General features: G+C 40.3%; 1 protein-coding gene across 1 annotated transcript in view; it reads left to right on the plus strand.

The window, feature by feature from the left end:
* The window catches only part of DOCK4 (dedicator of cytokinesis 4), a 427,515-nt gene that overhangs the window by 232,443 nt on the left and 168,502 nt on the right, over window positions 1–26,570 (plus strand). The window contains 3 exon segments of the mRNA XM_032401750.1: window positions 500–632; window positions 4,638–4,726; window positions 20,821–20,946. Coding sequence (XP_032257641.1) covers window positions 500–632; window positions 4,638–4,726; window positions 20,821–20,946 — 348 coding nt within the window.

A 26,570-nucleotide genomic window follows, 5' to 3' on the forward strand; every position in this document is an offset into this window, starting at 1 on the left:
AGATTTCAGCCATTGGCTGAATTGTAATCAGCCTGAGCCCTGGGTCAGGAAAAGGGCCTGCCTGATCATTTGTTCATCTTTGCTTACTTGTTTTACCTTCAGGGGATCTCACACTGCTTCCTTTCAAAGGTATGAAATATTTGAAATAGTTCTTTAAGTTTGGAAATTTTTTAAAAATAGAAAAATGAAACGGGCACCGTTATTGAATTTATTGACCTGAACCTCCTGGGTTACCTTCATGAGTCCTTGGGGGAGGGTTCCCAAACATGGGATCAGCTCCAGTCTCCATGTTTCGTTGGTGACAGCTGGTGCCCAGAGTTTCATCGATGAGCCCGAGGTCACACAGTGAGGTGCTTGGAAAGGAGAGTCAAGAACTGAAGCAGCATCTTTTAATTGGGCCCTTTTAATTGCCCAGTTACATTTGATAGGGCCTCTGTATCTGTTTAAGGTGCACCGATCAAATGGCTGCATGGGCCATGTTTGCTTTTCACTTGAACAGGTCGAATGGGAGCAGGAGAGAAAAAGAATGCCTGTAGCGTCCAGTACCGGCGCCCCTTTGGCTGTGCAGTTCTTAGCATTGCCGACCTGCTGACAGGAGAGACAAAAGATGACCTCATCCTGAAGGTGTACATGTAAGAAGCATGCCCATGGAGGGGCTGGGGTGGGTGCCGAGGCACACGTGGATCCCACGTGGTGAAGGCAGCTCCAAGGGGGTCATGGGAAAGCAGGGGGAGGGTTGAGTTTATGAGCCACCCTAAGAAATTCAATCTGAAAACTCACAGCAAGCGAGCCCACAAGTCACCATTCAGCAGTTAGAGGAACTGTGAAATCAAGAACCCAAGGATACAAACAGATTAGCGTGGGGTGGGCCGTCTCCTTCACAGAGTACCTCCTCTGAATTTAAAAACTGAACTTGTCCTTACCCTCAGAGAGTTAATTTGTTCTTGGAAAACGGACATAGTTTTTAATGTAAACTAATTAGAATTAGGAAGAGAAAGCGCAGGTAGGTGATTTCCCTTCTATTTCCTGTATTAGGAGTTGGCTAGCTCTGCCCAACAGAGTACCAGGAAGAGGAGAGAGGCTTAAGCCTCAGGAGTTGGGATGGTCTCAGTTCTGGAGGCTGCAAGTCCTAGGTCAGGGTGGTGGCTCGGCTGATAGCTTCTGAGGGCTGGAAGGGACAGTCTGTCCCATGCCTTTCTCTCCTAGTTTCTGGTGGTTGCTGGCAAATTTTGGTGTTCTGTGACCCAGAGATGCATTGCCCAATCACTGCCTTCATCTCTGTGTCCACATTTCCCCCTGTTATAAGGGCATAGTTAGATTGGGTTGGGGCCCCACCCCAGTGACCTAAATTTAACTTGTTTACCTCTGTAAAGGCCCCGTGTCCAAATAAGGTTACATTCTGAGGCACTAGGTCTTAGGATTTCAATATTCTCTTTTTAGGGGGAGACACAGTTCAACTCATAGCATTCTACTAAGAAAATCACTTAATGTATTCCAAATCCTAAGTTAGGGGGCACCTGTGAGTGGCTCAGGTGGTTAAGCATCTGCCTTTGCCTCAGGTCATGATCCCAGGGTCTGGGGATCAAGCCCCACACTGGGCTCCCTGCTAAGCAGGGAGCCTGCTTCTCTCTCTCCCTCTGCCTCCCGCCCCCACCCCGCCCCAATTGTGCTCTCTGTATAAATAAATAAAATCTTAAAAAAAAAAAATCCTAAGTTAGTTGACTATTTAAATGCACATGGTTTCAGACCACCCCACCCTGAGCATCTCCCCACAGGTTTGGAAATTGAGAGTTGACACACAGTGATATCCTCACCCTGGGGAGAGGGGGAGTGGGTAGGGGGATAGGGTGGGGTTTCCTCATTCCTGTTTTGAGGACCATACTGCTGGCCACCTCCATGAGTGAGCTTGCTTTCGTTTCATTTCTGTCTGTGGAGTTGATATACCCAACGTATGCCAATAGTTTTCATATGTTAGGTTAATACAAATGGCCCACTGCCTGTAGGACATAGACTTCAAATTGTTTTTTGACCACTCCTGGAGGGTTTCATGGATTTATCCATCCTCCACCCAGTGCCCCCAGGACCTGTGCCCCACATTTGCTAATTAGTTGACAAAGATTTGTCTATAGCCTGTGGTTTAGGACCAGCAATCCTGTCTATTCTCTTTTAAGAGGGATATGATCGGTGACCTTGATTTTAAACTTGAAAACTTGGGATGAAACTAGTGGGTAGTACAACTCACTACTCTTTTTATCATGTGGCAGCCCTCAATTTCCATGATAATCCTCTTTCCAAACTCTACTGGTGATCATAAAATATAATGTATTTGAAGTAATTCTGGGGAGAATGGCCACCATTTACACTGTGCTTCCTACGTGCGCGGAACTGTGTTAAGCATTTTCCATGTATCTTGTGACTTTATCCTCGTGACATACCCATGAAGCAGATGCTGTTGGCTCTGATTTCCACGTAAGGGGACAGAGAGGCTAGATGATGCCCCCATTTGCCTGGCTAATTGGAATGGGAACCAGATTTGAAGTCAGGACTACCTGACTCCTGAACTTGAGCTGTCTCAGGTCCTATGCTTTCGGGTGTTATTTTGACACTGCTGTGTAGTAATGTGATAATGATGCTGTTGTGTGGCCTTGCTTTTTAAGAAAACTAGAATTCCTTATAAACAGTCTCATCATTTCTTAGAGTAGTCTTTCCAGGTGTGGGTAACAAGCCCTATATTTATCTCGCCATTGGGAAAACAGGACCAATGGTTGTATGCGTCACCCTTGATTAGGTAGCCTACTGAAGAAGACCTAGGAATTCTAGCTCTGCCTATGGGAGATGCTCGCTCTCATAAAAATAAATCATATTGCTCTTTGTGGTTGTTATTGTCTGTTTTTTATAAGCATCAAATAGGGTTTTAGATTATTCTTGCTGGAAAAGAGATGCCCTTAAAAATGCCAGTTCAGCAAATTATGAATCTGTTTCAGGAAACATGCCAGCCAATCAAAACAGTCACTGTAGATTAAGAAGAAAGTGTGGTTTTAGTAGAACATTTTAAGGAAGTGCCTGTTAGAAACAATTTGGAAGAAATTTCTATTTGTTAGTGTGACCGAATCCCTAACCCATCTGGAACTCAAATATGGAACAGTAACAAATACCTCATCTGAGCCTGGAAGCTATTTCAGTCACATACTTGAAGCTTTGATTTTACGTGGAGTTTTGTAGGTTAAAAGCATGAATTCTGGAGTCACTTCACTAATAGGAAGCAAGCCATCTCTCTTCCTTCCCCACTGAGCCGAAATAAGAAAACTAGAGGCAGAATATATAAATTGCAATTTAATGTCCTGCAGCTGGACAGGTGGGATGGTTTCATTTCATCTTAATTTCCCCGCCTTCTAAGATTCAGTGCTCTGTCTGGTACCCTACTGTTAAGTGGCTCGAAAATGACCTCCATCATGTTCATCCTGGAAAAGCATATGGTGATGAAATAAACATGTAATCAAATTGTGAACCATCAGCTACAGACCAGATCACAAGGAAAAGGAATCTACTGTGGAACATTTTGATTGATAGTGTATAGAATCTTGATATTCAGGATCCTTGGGAGGGAGCATTTGGGGCTAATAAAAGTTAGTAGTGATTTACAAACATACTCAGATGAGGGAGGCAGCCCCCTCCACCCTCCCCACCCCCCCGCCTAACCAGGGCAGTCACGGCAGTAAGGAAGGATGACCAACCTCAGTATTTAGGAGCCATCAGGAGTTGCCAGACAAAGGGACATCCATCCATTCATTATGCATCGCATGCTTTTAAGCACCCACAGTGTTCAAAATCCCAAGGGGGACACATATCACTAGGTCCTAGATCCATTCCTCAAGAATCTTAAAAGTTTCCTAGGTGAACTACAGCATGTGAACAAAGATGACATGAGCTAGCAAGTGACAAGAGCTAAAGAAGCAAGGTACAGATGGCTATGAGAGTAAGAAGATGGAAAGATGCCTCTTAGGCCAGAAGAGGAAAAGCTGGGGAACTTCGATTACCCTTCAGTGCAAGGGTAATTTTTAATGACCCCCCTTGCAAGTTGTGTTAACCTCAGTTACATTTTGCTTGTTTTGCTGCATTTCGATGCTAACCAAACTCAGTATGTTATAGTAGGTAGAGACCCATGAATGAGAACTAAATTCACGGAGTATTGAGTATATGCCAGGCATTATCCTAGGCCCAAGCTTATTATTTAATTATAGTATATTACTCCCCTTTTCACAGATGAATAAATCAAGGCACAGGGAACGTGAATAACTTGCCCAAAGAACGTAACTCAGTTAATAGGGTTTTAGTCTGCACTGCCTTCTGCTGTGTGCATTTTTCTCTGAGATTTGGAGGTGAGGGGAACTCTCAGAAATTGTAGGTTCATCACAGCCACTTCTGGCATGACGTAGGTGGTCATGCATTTACGAGATATGGGCATCCTGCTCATCATGGGGGCAGTTGTGTCCAAACTGACCAGTTTGGGGGAGTTCCCAAGGAGATTTAAGGAAGTACAGTATGGTGGTTATTCCAGAAAGGGCAGGTGTGCTATTAAGGTCATTGTTTGATCTCATCCATTATCAAAGCTTAACAGAGTGTTGATGTTTTCATAGGTGTAACACAGAGAGTGAGTGGTACCAAATCCATGAGAACATCATCAAGAAACTGAATGCACGTTACAATTTGACGGGCTCCAACGCAGGTGAGTGTGTGGGGCTGGCTGACTCTCCCTCTACTTTTCATTTCAGGCCTTTTATTTTACATATCTGTGTAAGAAGGAGATGAACTGCCCTTTGTTTTTCTCTGCATTTGCTTCGTAACTTTAAGTATGTGCAGCAAACAATCTGGTACGTCTCCCTGTGTTACGACAGGCTTGTAGCTATAACTCTCTTTAAAAAATGTCTTCTGTTCCAGTTTGAAACAAGGCAGAGTATCTGAATTTGTTCAATAATACCAAGTCGTGAGGCCTCTAAATTGTTTCCAGTTACTAAAACCCAAATGACAAATATGTTTGGGTTCCTGACTGTTGTGTGGAGTAGGTTTGATGGGCAGAAATCCATCAGTGAGGTCCAAGAAAAACACGCTTCACTGCCTATAGCTGGGAGCAGCGCTATGTACTGGGAACATACATACAGGTTCATGTGTTGAAACTGGCTAGGAAGATGAATGATGTTGACTGCAGAGTCGCATACAGAAAAATGTAGGCACACTTGTTAAGGGAACTGAAATATATAGCGTCATATGATACGTGGTACATATTCTTAACCTGGTAACTTCATAGATATCGCATTATATAGCATGTAGAGTGACATCTTTGAGTTTGATCAGCGGACGAAACTGGGTGACTCTTCTTTGCTCCCCGTCCCCCCTTCAAACCCATATTGAAGCAAAATAAACTATGTAGCTGTGTGGTTTCATTGACATAAAAAAAAAAAAAACTTCAAATTTTAATCTATTTGAACTGAATGTGTTGTTTTTTAAGAGTAATTTTTAAAGTAACTTGAGTGTAGATATTTATGTTCTAGTCCAACCTGCCTGGTAATCTAGCAGAACAAGAGTGTAAACTCAAACCACCTTCTTTTCAGACCTGCGCCCATCTTACTAGGCCAAACTGACCCACAAAGAAAAAGTAACTGCAGACAGAAACTTTTGTGGTTCACTGAGAGCCCTAAGCATCCACAAGTCACACATGTGGCAGCATTCAGGTTGTAATGAGTGGTGAGGTCAGTTTCTCCTCCCTTTCCCAAGAGTTGGGGAGGGAACTTGGGTTTTAAATAATCCACATGAAGTCCTCCGGCTGCCACTAAATAAACAAGAGACTTGGAGCAGTTGAGGGCAGAATCCCTAAAGGATCGGGAAGAGATGGTAGTAGTAGAATACAACGTGAAGGGATAAAATACTTTATTTTCTTAAAAAGATTTTATTTATTTGAGAGAGAGAGAGCACAAGCAGGGGGAGCATCAGGCAGAGGCAGAGAGAGAAGCAGACTCCCCGCTGAGCCACCCAGGCGTCCCAGAAGTGATAAGATACTTTAGAAACTGGGATGTAGACTTGTCTTCACTTTTTCTGTGGAAGAATGAAAATAGCACTAGTATATGGACCAAAGGATTTAATTTAAATGTGCCCTCGGTAAGATGGCAGAGATACCACTTTTTTAACACTAATCTTGCCATATTCGTTGGTAGACTTCTAGCTAAATCCTGGTTAGTTTTGTTCAAAACCTTTCAGGGCTTCATGATACCATGGACTATTTTTTATCATTAATTACCCTCTAACTCTTGCTGTCCAGTTCGTCAGGCACTAGCCACTTGAGCACCAGCTAGGAGGCTTACAGCACTGGAATCGAGGTGTGCTATAATTATAAAATGTATACTGGATTTCAAAAACTTGGTACTTTAAAGAAAATGTAAAATAGCCCATTAATTTTGTATTGATTACATGTTGAAAGACAACATTGTGGAGATAATGGGTCAAATAAAATATGTTACTAAAATTAATTTTGTTTCTTTTTACTTTTTTAGCATGGCTACTAGAAAATTTTTAATTTCCTTGGTAGCTCCAATTGTATTTCTATTAGATAGTGCTGCCCTGGACTTGATTTAAAGGTTTTTTTCAAGGGCGCCTAGGTGGCTCAGTCAGTTAAGCATCCAACTCTTGATTTCATCTTAGGTCATGATCGTAGGATCATGAGATCAAACCGCACGTTGGTCTCCTTGCTCAGTGCGGAGAGTCTGCTTGAGATTCTCTCTCCCCCTGCACCTCCCCCCCTCACGTGCTCACTCATGCACGAGTGCTCTCTCTCTCTAATAAATAATCTTTAAGAAAAAAAAAAAAAAGTTTTTTTCATGCCTCTCCCCAGGAGTCCCACTACTCCTAATTTGCCTCCTATGTGAATAAACAAATGTAAAACTAACCCTGACCTTGTGATTTTTCTCATGCATTGCCTTCTCTCCTTATCATCACAGATGCAGTCTTGACTAAGCAGCATGTGTTTGCCTGCTCCGATCGATTTTTTTCCCTAACTCCTTATTGCCTCCGAAGTCCTCTTTCCATTATTCCTCTTGCAGAACAAAATTCCTCTGTTCTTGGATTGTTTGAATGTATCATTGTCCGGACTCTGATGTGATTCCCAGTTGCCTCTTGAATCACAGTGAAGGTCTCAGTGATAGGCTGTGATGTATACCTCCAGACAGATTCTTAACATAACGGATTCTATATCCTATGAGGTCAAGGTTCCAGTAAAGCCAAAGTACACATTTCTTTCTGCTTATAGATGAGAGTCATCTTATAGAGATTATAGCCTCTAAGAGCTTTGCCTGTGGAAATAGGATGTCCTAGGTTTGAATCAAAGTTTTACTGGGATAATAGTAATACAATTTTCTAAGTGTTATCGGGGCGGGGGGAGTGGAGCATATGCAAAGTGTGTAGTACAGCACTTGATACATATAAGTATCTATTCACTGTTAGCTATTATTGTTTACTCTCTTTGGAGCCATCATCTAGAATATTCTACCCCTTTCTTAAGTCAGTTTCATTTTCTGATAGTGGATCCTGATTTGATATCCTTAATGAAGACTTTGAGAATGACACAGTTGGATTATTGATAGGTTAGATCACTGAACTGGGCCTTCCTACTTCGTGTCTTCCATCTTGTCTTTCCGATTTGATTGCTAATATCCCTTCCTAGGTCTTTTCAATTTAATTGTTGTCCTTGTGATTACATAGATTAACTCCAGGAAGGAAGGGCAGCACATTCTATTTCCTTAGGAAGTTCTAGGTGCTTATAGACATGCTCCCCATATTCCATGTGCTTTGTCAGTTTTATTGACCTATGTACTGCTTATCCTTGCTAGAACTCTGAGTGAGACTACCAGTAAGTGACATCTAAACCACCTTATTCCCTGAGTGCTTCCTGGTCTGTTTACAACCATCATACTGAAATGAAAAACTACTTGCTGCATCTTTGGAAAGAGTGAAAGGAGCCATTGTACTGTAGAGCCCTGCATGAAAGATTTCACCTTTGGCAGAATCCATCCTCCATTTTGCTGCCTACTGCAATACTTTGATTCCTAGGCAGCCAGCTTATATGTTCTTTATATTTGGCTTCTGCTGCAGAGCCCTGTCTGTTTTCCTGTTCTTATGACCACCCCTCTCCATACTTCTCCGTTTCAGCCTGAGCCCCAGCCAGCTGCCCGCTGCCAGCATCTATCTGCTTTCCATTCTGGTTTTTCCACTGAAGTTTCTACCCGTCAGTCTTGGTGGATCATTGTTCTATGTCACCTTGATCTATTCTCCTTCTTGTAGAAAGGCACTTGTAAGAACAGAAGAGAGATAGTCAGGAGCTATTTGGCTTTATTATTGGGAGAGAGGCCCTCTAATGCCTTACTTAAAAATAGTGGGGGAAGTGGGGTGCCTAGCTGGCTTAGAAGAGCATGCAACTCTTGATCTCGGGCTCATGAGTTGGAGCCCCACTTTGGGTATAGAGGTTACTTAAAATCCTTAAAAACAAAACAGTGGGGAAAGCAAGGGTACACAAAATGGAAGTTGGAAATTGGGGTGCCTAATGTTCAAACTATCACAGTGGTTAGATCTGTTGACTTCCATTGTTTTCTCCTCGAACCATGGGATTGTTGATTAAATGGAAGTGGTGCAGTTGGATGTTTTCAAAAGAATTGAGTTCATTCAACAAAGTACTGTTTTTTCCTGCTTTCCTCCCACTATTCCTTGGTCACTGATACTAAAAAAAGAAAAAAAAAGAATAAGTTTGAATTAGTTTTGGGAACAAATTCTACCAGCTAATTTCCAGGTCCTTTATGCTTCATTGATGTCTTCCTATCTCTTGGAGTTGTAATTTTGTCTGTTTAATAGATAAGGGATTTGTCTAGTTAGCTGGATTTTTTCCTGCCTCTAACCTAAAACTTATGTTGCAAAGGTACATTAACCACTACCTTTGAGTTTAGAAACTGGGAGAAAATTGCAAGTGATCCATTTAACTTTTAAAGAAATAATAATTGAATTAACATATCTCTCCGGTTAGATTTAGCTAGGTTGAGTAATTCAAAATTTCCACAGTTGTGCTCTGTGGGAATTTTAAAATCTAAAAGTAATATTGTAAGAATTTGAAATTCTAAAAATATTCATGACATGAGCCTGGCTGAGGTTTGTTGAGCAAATGGTTATTATAAATGTCACCTCCAATAGACATTAACAGTTGAATGCTAGGAATGTGAACTAAGACTGAGCCAGTGTGATTTACTGAAGCAAATTCACTTCTATGACTTAAAGTAAATTGTGTAAAAATCATTGGCTCTGGTTCAGTATGTCCTGAGAGAAGCTTCAAAATCTTTTCATATTATCTGTGTATTTATGAAATCCTATTTCTTGCAGTTTGCACATGTAGTTTACAGCTAGAAGAAATCATATTGACTAATCAGGTCAATTTCTGCAATCTTTTCTTGCCTTCGCAAGATGAGCGTACACGGTTGCATTCCTACCAACCATACGTTTTAACCCCCGCAGAAAATTCAAAGGAATTACCTAGATGAGGAGCCCGTGGATGCAGGGAGAACAGTTTAACTCCGTACAGGAAGTGAACAGTGTTCTTTCTTTGGCTGAGGTGAAAGGAGGCTTTTGATGGTTAGATTGCATTTTGGGGTTGAACATCCTACCCTTACAGTGCAGTGCAGTCATTTAATTCAGTACTATTGAACTGCTAGAATTCTTGAGGATTGTATCAATGCTCCTGATTTTTAAACATTGCATTTAGAAACTTTGCTTTCTAATATTGTTAAAAGAAGCTGGTACTTATTGGTACCATCTCTTGGCTAGAAAGGTGGGATGTGACCTTTTTGCTCACTTTTGAAATTCCCTAACTATTAAACCATGCTATCTTTTTTATTCTTTTAAAGCTTTTTGTTTTCAACTAAATTTACTTCCAGAACAGTTGCATGGGTAGTACACAGAATTCCTAATTTCTCAAAGGTTAACATTTTACTACGTTTGCTTTATCCTTCTCTCCATACTCACTTGTGCTCTTTCTCTCTCTATAATCATTTATAGCATTACTGAATTGGTGTAATTCTTAAGGTTGCTTCAGTGCTTCTAATGTTTATTTGTATGTGTATGTATATATATACAGTATACATACAATACACACACATACACATACATAAATATATATACATATATCACACACACAACACATACATTTTTCCCCCTGAACTGTTTGAGAACAAATTGCAAGCATGATTCCTCTCTACCTCTGCTTACTTAAGAACATGGCAACATAACCAAAGTACAATGATCAAAATCAGGACATTAACATTGATGAAATGCTCATATCTATAGATCTTACTCATATTTCGACAGGTTTCTCGATGTGCTTTATAACAAAAGAAACCCAGGCTCTATCACGTGCAGTTGTAATATCTTTTCATTTTCCTTTAATCTAAACCATTCTCTTTTAATGACAGTGAGGAAAAAAGAGTTTCAAATATAGTATTAAACTATGCTTTAAGGTATTTTTAAAGCTTCATGCAGTATTAAAAAAAAACAAATTATAAACTAATGGAAGTAGTGATTAGAGCTTGATTTTTTCCTCCAAATTACTTATATTTTGCTAATTTAGCATAATCATTAGCAGTACTGTTTGGAAGATTTGGCATATAGAAAAAATTTGCAGGTTATAAAAGCAAGTATTTGAATTAATTAAAATAATTAGATGTTAAGTTATACTCATATACGGTATGTTCTCTGTACATTTTTAAAAAATAGTTTTCAGCCAGTGGCTTACTATGTGCTTTGTGTTTTGAAAAAATTACAAATCAATAATAATGACTATTATTATATACCAGTAAAAAACAAACACCTTTCTAACCTTGACAGAATCCTTAATGTAAACCATTGGAATGCTGATATCCAAAATCATAATAAGGACATTTTAAGGTGAAAATTCTCCTCTGTTAAGGAGGAAATGTGAATTTCCTCTGAATGGTCTCATCTACTCCTACAATTACAGCTTCCGCTACATGCCAGTGGGCCCCACTCCATCCCTCATTTCTGGTCAGTAAATTTCTTTTCTGGTTACGACTCACTGAAAGTAAACAGTTTCAGATGTCTCTTCTTTTAGTTTGATGTTCCATAACTTATGTATTCCTTCAATCTTATTTTTGCTGTAACTTTTAGCCATCGGCTAACCACTTCTTTAAAGAAAGCATTAAAGTCTTCCCAGAACTTTGAAATAGCAGATCTGTGGACTAGAAGTTATAATTACAAGAGTATTTGCACATACTTATCATACCTTTTACATGATAGGCCATAGGCATCCCAGTCGATAGGGTTACCTATTCAGAAATCTCAGGAAAATGATCTTCAGAAGGTGAGCCTAGAGTCAGACCCTTTGATTATCCTCAGTGGTGTCGAAATCACATTAACCTACTAGTTAAGGTGATTTAAAGAAACAGTCAGCAATAGGCACATTCACAAACTGAATAATACTGTTTGAAAGTCAGAAATAGAGCTGTGACTATTAAGAAAGGAGAGTGACTTTCTTTTACTTTATCTTTTTTTCTTTTTCTTTTCTTTTTTTCTTTCTATAAGTTGGCTTTGAAAGTACATCTGAAAGAAGAGATACATCCCCAAATTTGAGCATTGGCAACATTAATAATATAGTGTCTAGATTTTCAAGATGGAGACAGTGTTAAAGGACAGTTGTCGTTTGGGTAATCTGGTCCTGTTGGACAGAGGATTTAAGCAACTAGGCCCCTCCATCATGTAATTAACCATTCAGTAGGTTTCTAGTGCTGTCACAGCTCCCATTTTATTTTTTTTTTTATTTTTTTATTTTTTTAAAGATTTTATTTATTTATTTGAGAGAGAGAGAATGAGAGGGAGAGAGAGCACATGAGAGGGAAGAGGGTCAGAGGGAGAAGCAGACCCCCCGCTGAGCAGGGAGCCCGATGTGGGACTCGATCCTGGGACTCCAGGATCATGACCTGAGCCGAAGTCATTCGCTTAACCAACTGAGCCACCCAGGCGCCCCACAGCTCCCATTTTAGTTCTTTATCTAATCTGGCTCATTTTGACGCTCTAGTGTCTTCCTAGTACTCCTGACTCTTGCTTCCTTGACTCATTTCCCAGCAGTGCTATCTCACCTGACAGTGCTCCTGCTAGACATGTGGCTTCCTTTCTTCCCTCCTCTGTGAGATCCTGTCTCTGACACCTCTTCGTATACACCTCCCTTAATCCCACCAGGGTTTTACTACTTGATGCAGCCCGGATCTACTCCTGAAAGTTCTCTCTGGCTTTGAGTTGGACCCATATTAGAGAAATGCTTCTAGTGTATTTATTTTAAAAGCACATTTTACTGAAAATGATTTTATGAAAGAATCTAATAATACCATCTTCTGCAAGTTTTGCTGCTACCTCATGATGTTAGTGATTTTGTACTTCAAGTTTAGAAGTCCTAGCAATTATGTTTTACGCTTAGCCCCTACCTCCCAAACACAAAGTATGCAAATACTATCAAGAAATAGTGTTTTTAGGGGTACCTGGGTGGCTCGGTCAGTTAAGTGTCCAACTCTTGGTTTTGGCTCAGGTCATGATCTCATGGATCATGAGATTGAGCCCCACATCAGTCTCCGTACTCAGCAGGGATTCTGCTTGAAGATTCTATCCCTCTGCCCTTCCCCCACCTGCTCTCTCTCTTTCTCTCTCTAAAATAAATAAATCTTTTAAAAAAAGAGAAGGAAATAGTGTTTTTAGAGTTTTACTGCAGAAGAGCAGCCTGAGAAGCTGCATAGATACACTCCAAACTGAAAGAGCTATAACTGGTAAAGATCGTATATTTAAATAAGATCTGAACATTTTTCTAAGAGCATACAGCATATAAAGAGATACCTCTTCAAGAGTCAGACTAAATCTTGGTAAGAGTAGAGAGAGCTGGTGACACCTGTGCCACAACCCACTTGCTCCTTCCCACCTGCCCCTGCTCCGTATGATGGATATTCTATTCCAGGCACATGTGACCAAGAAGATGGGACTCCTTCTTCCCTGAGCTCTCAGTCATGGGATACCATGTCTGATTTAAGAGGTAAAGACTCCCAGCATTTTTCATCTCCCTTAGCTCTGAGTTGCAGAGGCTACATTTCTGGCAAAAGTGGCTGAGAGGTAGGGGGTCTCCCTTCTTCTACCCTACCCACACTCATAGGACAGTGGCTCTCCCTGAGATGCAGCAGGCCAAGAGTATTGGAGCATCGATTGCCCTTGCCCCAGCTTGCTCATTGGATGGAGGTGCCACACAAAGAGAGGCAATTGAAAAAACCAGAGATTACTGCCCCAGCCTAGTACCTTGCCCATGAGGCAGACGTGTCACTCTAAAGAATGGACCACTGTACCCACCTCCAACTCTGGAGCAATGGATCAAAGATATGTCCCGGGGGGGAGAGGCAGTTCATAAGGAGAGAAAATTCAAAAGCTGTCCTGAAAGGAAATGACTTTATTCAAAACAGAGTATGGGGAAATTTAAGCCTGTGGGAATTCTTGAAAGTGGAGACTTTGGAAAAGTGGTTTTTTTTGTTTGTTTGTTTTGTTTTGTTTTTTAAAGATTTTATTTATTTATTTGACAGAGAGAGACATAGCAAGAGAGGGAACACAAGCAGGGGGAGTGGGAGAGGGAGAAGCAGGCTTCCCGCGGAGCAGGGAGCCCTATGCAGGACTCGATCCCGGGACCCTGGGATCATGACCTGAGCCGAAGGCAGATGCTTAGCGACTGAGCCACCCAGGCGCCCCTGGTTTTTTTTTTTTTTTTTTTTTAAATGAGGAAAAATGAACAGAACCTCAGAAAAATGTACCATCAAGTGAACCAACATATACAAAATGGGAGTACCAGAAGGAGAGGAGAGAAAGAAAAGAGTAGGAAAAATATTTGGAGACATACTGGCAGAAAACTTCCCAAATTTGATGGAAAACATTAATCTGTACATCCAAGGAGCCCAGTGACTTCAAGTATGATAAGCAGGAAGAGATCCACACCCAAACACATCATAGTAAAAATGCTGAAAGACAAAGAATTTTTAAAGCAGCAAGAGAAAAATTACTCATCATACACAGGGGAACCCCCAGGAAATAACTACCTGACTTCTCATAAAATAGAGTGGAGGTCAGAAGGCTGTGATGACATAATCAAGGTGCTGAACGTTTTAAAAAACAAAAAACAAACAAAAAAACCCCCACCAAAGTGTCAATCAAGAATCTTCTATCCAGCAAAAAAAAAAAACTATCTTTCAAAATTCTAGGCAAAATAAAGACAAGCAAAAAACAAAGAATTTTTTGCTAACAAATCTGCTTTGCAAGAAGTACTAAAGTTCTTTAGGCTGAAAGCAGGTGACCCAGACCATAATCTAAATCCTCATGAAAAATAACACAACTAGGGACGCCTGGGTTGCTCAGTTGGTTAAGCGTCTGCCTTCGGTTCAGGTCATGATCCCAGGGTCCTGAGATTGAGTCCCACAGCGGGCTGTCTGCTCAGCAGGGAGCCTGCTTCTCCCTCTGCCTGCCACTCCCCCTGCTTGTGCGCTCTCTCTCTCCCCCCCTCTGATGAATAAATAAAATCTTACAAAAAATTAAAATAACACCACTAAAGGTCAATTACACATCTATAAAAGGCAGTATAGATGGGTGTTTCTTCTTTGTTTTCTTAACTAAACTCAGTACACAGCCACATTTTCTGCAGTTTCTCAGGTCAGACACTCACGAGACTTCCATGATTCCTTGTTTTCCTTCATTCCCCCACATCTAATATTCCATAAAGACATGACTTCTTGTATGCCTATATGTAGCTTTTTTACCACTTTTTCCCATCTCTGTTGTAACCATATCAACATGGCCTCCATTATTTCCTGCCTTCATATCTCTCGTATCCTTTAATTCTGCTCATCAGTTCCACTCTTTATCTAGCCAGTCCCATTTGCCAGATAACACTAAGAAAACTTTCATAAAACACAAATTGGATCGTGTTTCCTTTATTTAAAATTCTCCAGTGACTTACTGTTGTGTTTAGAATAAGAGTAATTAATTATGGCCTCCATGAGTCCTGTTTATTTTTCTGGCTTCCCCTGTGCAATTAGGAATTTTCCCATCTTCACATATGTCTGTTTGTGCACATTGCCTACTTATATTTATCACTTATATCTTTGTCAAATCCCCAGTAATTGAGTATTGCTCATGATAGACAGATTTGCCTCCACAGCCTCCTGGAACTTTATCATTCAAATATCCAGGAGATTTGCAATACTTGGCTTAATCTGGTGGTAAGTGGGCATGCCTATTGAAAGGAATATTGTTCAACATTTTTTTGATGGAAGGTAATTTGTTGATATTCATGGTAGGGAGGAATAAGAACAGGAACAATGATATATAATAATAGTAGGGGCAGTGGTAGTTGTAGTAATAGCAGTCAACACCGTTGAACCCTTCCTTTGTGCTAGATGTCACCCACCCAAAGTGTTTTATGGAGTTGGTATCATTATTATCTTGATTTTACAGATGTGGAAACCAGAGCACACAGAGAAGTTAACATTTGATAGGGTCATGAAGCTGTATGTTATACTTCTTAACGTGCACTTAACGTGCACACTTAATCACAACATGTATTTATCAAATATTTTTGTTATTTTTTATTTCTGCATTGCTGTACATTCACAGCTACATGTTATTTGGTTCATTGGTGGCAAAATGGCTGATCTAGTCTAAAATTAATTTTTCCTGCTACTTATAAATCATGCTGTGCTTGGCATTTTTTATATAAAAGTGCAGAATTTCATGAACTTAAGAGGAGCCATCTTATGGAGTGAGTTAACTTCAATTCCTATGAAATTGAAGCTACCAAATAATCAACCATATTTGATTCAACAGATACGAAGCCTTTCTTTCCTGTACTACTGCTCTGTAGGCGGAGCTTCATCGTGAAAAATACATTACTTTGTGACAGTCTCTAGATTAATTAATGTCTATGCTTTGTTTAAAATTAGATATCAAATCATTGTAATTGGCTCTTAAACATCTGGGCAGATAAAAATGTTCAGTTTAATGATTGCTTCTTTTAAAAAGAGGAACAGTTCTCCCTTAGCAGTTTCATTTTTGGTCCTTAGATTAAGGACTGAGAAAAAGTGATTGTAAAACATGATTGATATATTTTGTGAAATTAAAAATCTAACCTAATTCTTCAGCTTATTGGTTGTCATAAATTCCTGTTTTTTTCCAAAAAAATCTTCCCTGAACTTTCAAATTCCCTCAGTGTAAAAATAAAATTTTATTTTTTTAAATTAAACACTTTTTGAGTATAGTTGATATACCACATTATATTAGTTTCAGGTGTACAACACATAAAATTTTAGTTAGAAGTCCCAGCCCCAGAGATAGCAGGTAAGGTGAGGACAGAGAAGTCGGCTGACAAGGAAAGGAATAGAAACAAAAATACTGCTCTGTGAACATACCCTGTGTCATAAATGACCATTCCTGAAAGGATAGGGCTAATCCTCAGTTAATTGGAATGGGTAAGTGTTTGATGAGTCTCTCCTTTGTAGTGATGAGTAGTTTCCTCATCTTAATGCATTATTTCTTGTTGTTCTGGTGACTGTTTTACCCAACGTGTTGGTTTTTGTCATGGTAATTAAGGGCCACAATAAAAATAGGATCAGGAGTTTCCTTGATTGAAAAATAAGTAGTATTACAATGGCTCTTTGTGGGTTAGTGCCTGTGGACTCACACTATATCATGTTTTTTCTTTGTTTTATTTGAAAGTACACCACTCTTGGGGTGCCTGGGTGGCTCAGTCTTTAAGCATCTGCCTTCGGCTCAGGTCATGATCCCAGGGTCCTGGGATCGAGTCCCACATCGGGCTCCCTGCTCTGCGGGAAGCCTGCTTCTCCCTCTCCCACTCCCCCTGCTTGTGTTCCCTCTCTCGCTTTGTCTCTCTCTGTCAAATAAATAAATAAATAAAATCTTCAAAAAAAAAAAGAAAAGAAAAAGTACACCACTCTTGAATGTTGCATGTTGAGTGTTGTGGGAGGTTTTTCTTTTTCTTTCTTTCTTTCTTTCTTTTTCTTTTTTTTTTTAAATGGAAACTGAGTTGATAATTTAGGAAGAGCCAAGTAAATTGTGGTGAAGCCCTCAGTTCAGTTGGCCTTTCCAATTCTTGACTATCTGTGAGCTCTTTAGTTTGAAGAAATTGAGTCACCTCAAAATGGCAGTACCTTTTCCTCTCCTCCAAATTGGTATCACTCAGCAAGACAAATGAAATCATTACACCTAGGGCTTTAATCTATATCTTCTAAACCTCCAGAATGAAAACTGCCGAACCTTCTAACCAAATTTTAGGATACATTCAACTCTTAAATGCAATGTTCCCCCCCTCAATAGTATGTTGTCTGATATCCCCCTGTCATTTCCTCATTTCCTTCACTTATCTACTAGCTGGCTCCTCCCTGTTTTCCCCTAATTGGGTCCTCTCTATCCTTTTGCATTCTCTAATCTCTATGGCACTTATGTTTAGAGTACATTGATGTATTTCTCTTTTCGTGTTTACGTATATCCTTCCCTAACATATTATTTTTCTATCTTGGATTTTCTTAAGCACTGTCTCTGGCTGAATGCTTTTCTTGTTTCATTATCTTATCCTTCGTTAGGGATTCAGCTTACGTTTAAAAAAAAAAAAAAATCACTAATGGGTAAATGAATTCTGGCTCCGATAGGGCAAAACCAGAATACTAGTCACTTTACCTTCTTCCAGCTCCTACCCCTAATAGCATGATGTCTTTGCTTTTCGTTTACTTTTCAGTTCTTTTCTTCCTTTACACATGCTACATAATGTTGCCAGTGTCTCTGATCGGATCCTTTGATGAGAAGTCCTAGTAAATTGATCTTCACTTGCAAAAGAATTTACAGGACCTCATGAATTTTGTTAAATCCATCTGATTCTCTATTTGAAAGCATTGTTTCTGGTACCCCAGATTTGAACAGTGTTCTTCCCAGCAGGAGGGACTGTTCTTATGTAGCGTGTCTGGCACACGAAGCTATTCTACAAATATCAGCTCCTGATGATGTTAATGGTGATGGTGATGGTGTGGGTGAGTATTTTGAAGGCAAAAGGACAGAAGTGGGAAGAGAACAGAAACACCAGTAATGAGGTGGGGGTAGTGGGAGAGCGTGAGTCAGGAAGAAATAGCTGCTGGGACAGATGGATTATAACACATGTTAGTTTGTCTTCATCCTCCTGCCTCTGGGTTTTAAAAGGAACCAATAGCACCGCATAAAAGTATCCCAAAGCTGCATTGACTGTTTCACCGTCAAACCATCCAGACCACCCATACTCCCCTCTGTCATTCCTTGTGGGTATCGGGGGACAGATGCACCTCCATTCTGTTGCCTTCAGTCACCCAACTCAAATGGAGTGGCGGCAGGGAGGGGGATGAAGGATAGGTAGGTAAAAATGGAATGAACATTTAATTAAAGTTCCTGAGTACTTGCCAGATTTAACCTAACCTAAGTTCTCTTGGACCCACACACCAAAAAGTGTGAGGACATAATGATGCAGTCCTGTCCTGTTCTTCACTTCTTTAGTCTTTGACCTTTGGGTATGCCCCATCTAGGTCAGATTTGAGCCCCAGGAAAGGCTCCATCTTCTCTCTGAGCCTATTGCTTTTTTTTTTTTTTTCAAACAAATTTTCTGATGTTTTAACCACTTCATCGAAAACCAAGCAAACAAACTAACAAGACACTGTTTTTGTTGTTGTTTGTTCATACTGTTGAGGGAGAACGAAAGGAAGATCGTTATGTAGATGTGTGCTAAATAATCTTTGCATTTCTTTTTTATTCAAGCATGATTGTTGTCATTCTTATGGTTCATGTTTGAGATAGCATTGTAGTACAATAAATTATGAATGGGGAATGATAACTTGCATATGGTAAGTAATGATATAGATTGAGAATCTTTGGAGCAAAGATTTATCATCCTCTTGAGTCCACCATCCAAATACATTTTAAAATTGAGTTCATACTAGGTATTTACTCAAAGGGTACAGAAATGCAGATTCGAAGGAATGCATGCACCCGATGTTTATAGCAGCATTATCAATAATACCCAAACTATGGAAAGACCCCAAAAGTCCATTGACTGATAAATGGGTAAAGAAGATGTTGTATATTGATATACAATGAATATTCCTCAGCCATCAAAGAGAATGAAATCTTGCCATTTGCAATTACATGGATGGAGCTAGAGTGTATTATGCTGAGTGAAATAAGTCAGAGAAAGACAAATACCATGATCTCGCTCATGTGTGGAGTTTAAGAAAGAAAACAGATGAACATATGGGAAGGGGAAAAAGAAAAAAAGGAGAGAGGGAAACAAGCCAGAAGAGACTCTTAATGATAGAGAACAAACTGAAGGTTGATGGAGGTGGGGGTGGGTGGGGTGGGGGATGGGCTAGATGAGTGATGGGGATTAAGGAGGGCAATTGTTGTGATGAGCCCTGGGTGTTATATGTAAGTGATGAACCACTGAATTCTACTCCAGAAACCAATATTGCACTGTATGTTAACTACCTAAAATTTAAATTAAAAACAAATAAAATAAATAAGAAAAAAAATTGAGTTCAGTTTAATGATGACTGGAAGTTTTAAAAATAAGTCTGCTTTGATCGGCTTCATTTTCTATCACTAATGTAAGTGATGGACTTTTTTCCGTTCCTTTTTTTTTGTTGTTCTTTCTTGTTTAAAATAATAGAAGAAAAACAAGAGGGAATTAAAAAGCAGAAAGAGAAGTAGCATCTCAGAAATATACAAGCATAGTCACAAGATGGCATTAATTTCCTTTCTGTAGTTCTTGCCTGAGATTTGGGGGGAAAAGATAGGAAAAATGTACACTCTAGTAATGTCACTATAATTGGGGTTAAAAAAAAAAAGATAATTTTACTAAATACCCTCCTATTTGTCAAAATGGCCTGTATCCTACTAAATTCTTCTCAGTAGAAAATAATGCCATTAGGAGTATCTAATGCACATAATATTAATAGAATCTTGGTTTTGTTATAATCACCTTTGTTACTTAAGTTTTGATTTATTTATTTATTTATCTGAGAGACAAGAGAGGGTGTGCATGAGCAGGAGGAGGGCAGAGAGAGAGAGAGCGAGAAAATCCCAAGCCGAGCATGGAGCCCTACGCAGGGCTCAATGCCACAACCCTGAGATCATGACCTGAGCCAAAACCAAGAATGGACACTTAACCCAGCCAGGTGCCCCTTTTGCTTAAGTCTTAAGAAAATGTCTATGAATATCCCTAAAATCCTTGAATTATTATATGACTTTATATTTCTGTCTACCTTTATGGTGTTTAGTAAAGTATTCATAGGTCTAATAGAGTTCAAGGAACTCTAGGGCCAGGTAGCCATCGACCGTTGCTGGCATGAATGTCTGTGCAGGGACATCTCCGTCTGGCGGGGGAGGGGCTGGAGAAGAGGGTGTAGGGGCTAGAAACCAGACTTCCTCTTTTTAGTGTTCTGCTCAAGTTTTGTTCACTTGCTATGAACCTCCTTAAACACGGGAACACTCAGATAGTCAAGTTGGAAAAATGTTTTCTAGAAACTATTCCTATAGATTGTTTGGATTTTTGTCTGCATAGTAACCTTTCATTTAAAACAATGCTATTATAGTTGTGGGCTTGTTGAAGCAAGTTCAGATTTCCATTCATGCTATTTCTGTCCTTCTATTTTTTACTCTGGTATCTCTCATTTATTTTAGGTTTAGCAGTTTCCCTACAGCTATTACATGGAGATATTGAACAAATCAGAAGAGAATACTCATCAGTATTTTCTCACGGAGTGTCTATAACGAGGAAGTTGGGTTTTTCTAATATTATTATGCCTGGTAAGTGACTTGGGATGGACCAAAGGTTGACATATGGGTATTATGTCTATTTTTGACACTTGAGAAATTTTCCAAATTGTCAGGTTTGAAGAGTTCAAATGGACCATGCTAAAGAAGGAAATGAGTATATGATAATAAATAAGCAAAAGTTTCTTAAAAATATCTTTACATTTTGATTATAATAGGTGGGTAACTTGGAGGGCCATGCTGCTTTCTTTATGACCATGATAAGAAGGGAAACTGGGGTAGGATCCAGAAAATATTTTACCCTTTGATGGAAAATGTTGGTGAAGTCACTTAGGGGAAATCCTTACAGGTTTTGATAAGAATAATTATTGAGCAGCAGTTCGCCCTTCTTGGAGGATTTTTCTATCTAAGATATGTATATGTAAATAAGCAGCCATATGCAAATACCATATGTATTTCTACACCCTTCCTAGTTCTGTTTGAGATCTATTCACATCTCTTTTCGCAACCTAAAAGGACTCAAAAAAAGTGACTGTTTCTAAGTGGGGAAGGTGGCAGTTCATGAGAATCACACTGTTCAAGTAAATGCCAGGTAGTAGCATTTCTCAGTGCCCCACATCCCTCCCTCTACAACCAAGAGAAAAGTAGACCAACTGAAATACTCTGAAATTGTGAACAGTATTTTTAGAAACGAGATCATGTAAATCTCTGTTTAAATCCCGTGTGTGAAAGCAAGCGCAGGAAGTTGCATCTGACAAGGCTCCCCGCATAGGTGTGGGAGGGAAGCTGCGGATAAAGACCTAATGGGATGCAGAAAGTGACCAGCATTGCCCTGTTGCAGCATCTCGGGATCTCTTTATGCAAATCTGTTTGTGCAGGGAGGGCTCAGGGAGAGCCTGGAAATTTCCTGAGATGACCTGACCTGGCTTGGGCGCCCGCTCTGCCTAAGCATCTAATGCTACTGTTGTTGAAAATGACTGTTTATAGAACTGTTTACTTGGTGGCCTGTTATTCAGCGACTCTCGCACCCCTTCATTATTTCCTTCAGTTGCTATAAATAACTGGTATTTCCTTTGTAACAAAAAAAGAAAAAATTTCATGCCACTGGGAAGCAAATTGATGGGCAAATCTAATATAAAAAACATATTTCCAAACAGAATGCAGACAGCTGCTGGAAGAATTCCTCAGCTTGGTCTCTGGGCAGTATCATTGAGAAGTGGAAAAACATAAAGCCACATGACACTTCACCAGCTGAATAATTGTCTGGGATGTGCTGTGCTCATGCCACTTCTGTCTGGCTTTAATGATGGAAATGAACTTTGTGTGGAAGAAGGCTCGCATCTGTCATCCCCCCCCGCCCCCCGCCCCGCTGCACCACATTATAGCAGCGAGGTTCGCCCTGCCCAGGAAATCAGTCCTCCCGGACACAAGTCCACAGTGCCGGGGATGCCAAGAGATTATTTTAAAGCCCTTGCTTCTTTTTCTCTTCTCCTTTTTCTTGTGTGGCTTCTTAATCTTCCAAATTAGAGGAAGAAGGGAAAGACATGTGTATTTACGTAAACAGCTGAAAGCAACTTTAAAACTCAGTGGAATTTTTTTCCATTGGCAAACATACTTTCATTGTTCTGTTTCCCTTTATTTTCAGAATGTTGACTTGTCAGTTAATTCTCACTGGTGGCTCTAATGAAAACTTGAGCGGAATTCTTCAATGAGAAAATGTATGGGCACAACATTTCTGAGGCCAGTGTTGCCCTGACCGTCTGCTGGCATGGTTTTTTATTTCCTTTTCACTTTCTAGACTCATCCTTCAGAGTTGATTTGTGTTCTGATAGGGGTCGGGACAGGTGAGGGTCATGCTTGGACCAAGGGGACAGGTTCATCAACACAGCTGCCACGTCCCTGTAGAAGGAGTTATCTGTGGTCTTGACACTGACAGGAGCATACACAAAACTCCTGTTGAGCATCATAGCATGTAATCTGTGCCAGACTCTTTTTGGAATGGGAAAAACACAGAAACAGAAACTCTCCCCTTGGTCTGGCAGCTGTAGGGGCACGTGTCTGAGATGTCACCTAGTGTGAGGAGGTGATCTGGCCACATGCTTTCCAGCTACTATGACCCTTCCCTGTTGTTAAGGGTCGGTCATCCAGCACTTTGTTTCTTAGAGTGCCTAATTTTCAAAGAGGATAAGTCACTTTCTTTGAAGCTCCATCACTGCTACCTACAAACCACATAACTCTGCCGAAAGTTCCATCGTCTGCTCTCTGAACCCATGACGGGGAGGGCAACAAAAATATTTCAATCCATACTCTCCGGTAGAAATGTAATGAGAGCCACAAATGTAATTTTAACTTTTCTAGTAGCCACTTTCAAAAGAGTGAGAAGAAAGAGTTGAGATTAATTTTAATAATGTATTTTATTTAACCCACTACATCCAAAATGGTATCATTTCAGTAGATAATTCATGTAAAAAATTCTTAATGAGTTATTGTACACTCTCTTTTTTCACCTCCATCCTTGAAGGCTGGGGAGTGTTGTCCATTTACAGCACGTCTCTTTTCAGCCAAGTCCCATTTCAGGTACTCCCTTGCCACATGTGGTTACGGTATTGGACAGCCTGCCTCTAAATGTCTTAACAGACCGTACTGAATATCGGGAAGCACAAAGTTTCCATCCACCAGACATTTTGGAGCAAAGCTGGCTGATATGTCTGGAATGTCATGGGAGGTCAGGCTGAGCCCTCTCCCACCCTGAAGGTCCATTCTTATTCTGACTTTAGGGTTCTTTCTAGGCAAAATGCTCTTTGCTTTAATCATTGCCTCCCTACTTTATCTTCTCCATTTGTGCCCTGTTCCCTTAGAGGCTTGTTCCCATGTATCAACTGGTCAAACTGTCATTCTTTCTTAGGAAACCCCTAATTAATTCCTTCCGGTACATTCAGTCTTTCCTAGGAGGCCTGTGAAGCTCCTAACCCTGAAAGGAATGAAGTAAAAGTTGTGGAATGTTGGAGGAGGGAGGGGTTGAGATTTGGAGTCTAGAGGCTCACGCTGAAAACAGTCAGCAGAGCCCATGTTTCAAGTGGCTGCCCGTGGAAGTAGCTTTGACAGTGTTCTCAAGATTTACTTAAGTTTATTCTTCAAGCGTCATTCAGAGTAAGCCTCTTTTTTCTTTGGTTGTTAGGTGATGGTTCACATAAGTCAAATTTCTCTGTGGTCAAAGTTGACTAGATAATGATTTACAGGCTAGGGTAAGAGAAATGTTGTACGTATGTTTGTCTCATGTTAAGAAGATATGCAGTTTTTTTCTTTTAAGTATATTATTATTCTTTATCAGTCGCTGACAGAGACATGCATATCAGCAGATGGAATTGCCTGAGGTAAGCCGCCTTTGGGTGAAAGCAGGTGGGAGCCAGTATGATATGATTTCATCTTCCTTAAAAATACATCCTAAATCAAACCTCACCACCCCTCAGTCCGAGTCACTGGGCCTCCACGTCATATACGTGTAACCACTTGGCTGAGACCTGAACCCCACGGTCATGCTAGGGGAGGGGGTCATGGTCTTTCAACCAATGAATACCACAGTGATCCGAGAGAGGTGGAGGCTAAAGATCTTCCATGTTATGCTGAGGTGGGATTCCAGCCCCAAATCAGAATGGGGGAGGGGCTGGTGCCTCCAAAATGTTGAAGTTACAGGCCCCATTACTCAAGGGTGTAGGACTTTCCCCAGAAGTCCATGCCTCATCCTGGAGTGTGATGGACATCAGAGAGCCAACGCCCATCCCTACTCCTGTCTTGACACAACACTGTTCTGGCCGGCCTATCATGGGTGCCATTGTAGCATTTGCCATTATTTGCTTAAGAAGCATAAGCAAAAATTAAAAAGCTATGCCCCCAAAAAGTTCAATATCTCATAATACTCTCCTAAAATAAAGCAAAACAAAAATGAGAATAACAGAAAAAAAAGCAGAGAAAACATTTCACAGAAGTGCACTCTATGTGAGAACTCCAAAGTTCAGTTTTCAACCCACCCATAAATGTTTCCTTTCTGTGGTGTGCTTTGATTTCCAGTTACCTGTGGTCTGTCCCTGTCCCTCCCCCCACTCATGAAGTGATAGAATCTTGGGTATGGATGGCATATTGTATTAACTTCTTAAAGCTGCTGTTACAGATCACTACAGATGGGATGGCTGAAAACACCACAAAAATACTTATCTTCCAGTTCTGGAGATCAACAATGTATACAGGTCTTACTGGGCTAAAAGCAAGCCCTATCAACGGGGCTGCATTTTTTCTGATGACTCTAAGAGAAAATTCAGTTCCTTGCCTTATCCAGCTTCTGGAGACTGCCCGCACTCATTGGCTCATGGCCCCACATCATTCCAATGTCTGCTTTCCTCATCACATCCCCTTCTCTGATTCTGGCCCTCCTGCCTCCCTCTCCCACCTTGTAATTATATCGAACCGATCCTGATAATCCAAGAAAATCTCCCCATCTCAAGATCCTTACTTAATTAATCATAGCCACAAAGTCCCTTTTGCTGTGTAAGGTAACATATTCACAGGTTCCCAGGATTAGGACCTGGACATCTTTTGGGAGTACAGGGGGTGTCCTTATTCTGCCTGCCGCGCACATGAAGGGCCATGCATCCCAGCCTGTGTGGCCAGTGCATGAATTTCTTCCTCAGGTTCCTGGTGATGGTTTTCTGGCACATACTTGAATATTGGTAATGACCGAGAACACATCACATCTCAGAATGACCTCTGCCAAGTTTCTCTCTACCTTCTATCCATTGGGTTGAGCTTTTCTGCTTGAAAGCTCAATGTTTTTAAATTCAGTTAACTCTCTTGCCACTCTCATTCCTCCTCTGATGAGTTCTGAATCCTTTCCCCGTATTATTTACGATCTGGATGATACTGCTCATGTGTGTCCTGGTCCAGTAAAGATGGTCTCTAGAACTAAAATCGGTACTTCAAGCCTGGGCCAACCAGTGCAGAAGAGAGAAGGACTCATATCTTCCTTGCTCAAGGCACTGATGTGGTGAAGAAAGCTGAATTGCACTAGCTTATTTGATGGCCATTCTCACCCTGTTGAATTACATTTTTTCATACTAAAAAAATGTGATTTTATTTTAATATAAGCTGATAATATGTTGGACACATTTCTTAATCTCTACAAATCTGTTTTATTATCAATAAAGTGAAATTCTCACTTTTTTTAGAATTTAATGAGCTGTTGTCTTTATAGTGCCCGGCAAAGTCCGTAACTACCATCTATCTGCTACTACTGTCATCATCATTAGCATAATTTAAGTTCTTAGTCTTAGACATATGTTGATTTGTTTTTGACTAAGGGACAGAAACTTTTTTTTTTCCAGTTCCATAAATATTAACAAATACCCAGCACAGATTAAGAAAGACACTTGATTAGCCCATGGCTGAGTGCAGTGGTTTGCTTGATGTGCTGAGCTTGCTCTCTATGGCTTTATCCAAGGAGTTCATAGCACAGAATCAAAGATCACGGTTTTCAGCTACTGATGGAAACCTCTTGGCTACTGAGGTCAAGCCATAAATTGACCCCATTTGACTGCAGTCGCTGAACTCTTTTGAATTTGTTCCCATTGTTGTGACCTTACATTTTTTTCTGTCTACAGTGATAT

Source organism: Phoca vitulina, unplaced genomic scaffold (assembly GCF_004348235.1).
Source record: "Phoca vitulina isolate PV1807 unplaced genomic scaffold, GSC_HSeal_1.0 scaffold4, whole genome shotgun sequence".
In the NCBI taxonomy this organism is placed as follows: Eukaryota; Metazoa; Chordata; class Mammalia; order Carnivora; family Phocidae; genus Phoca; species Phoca vitulina.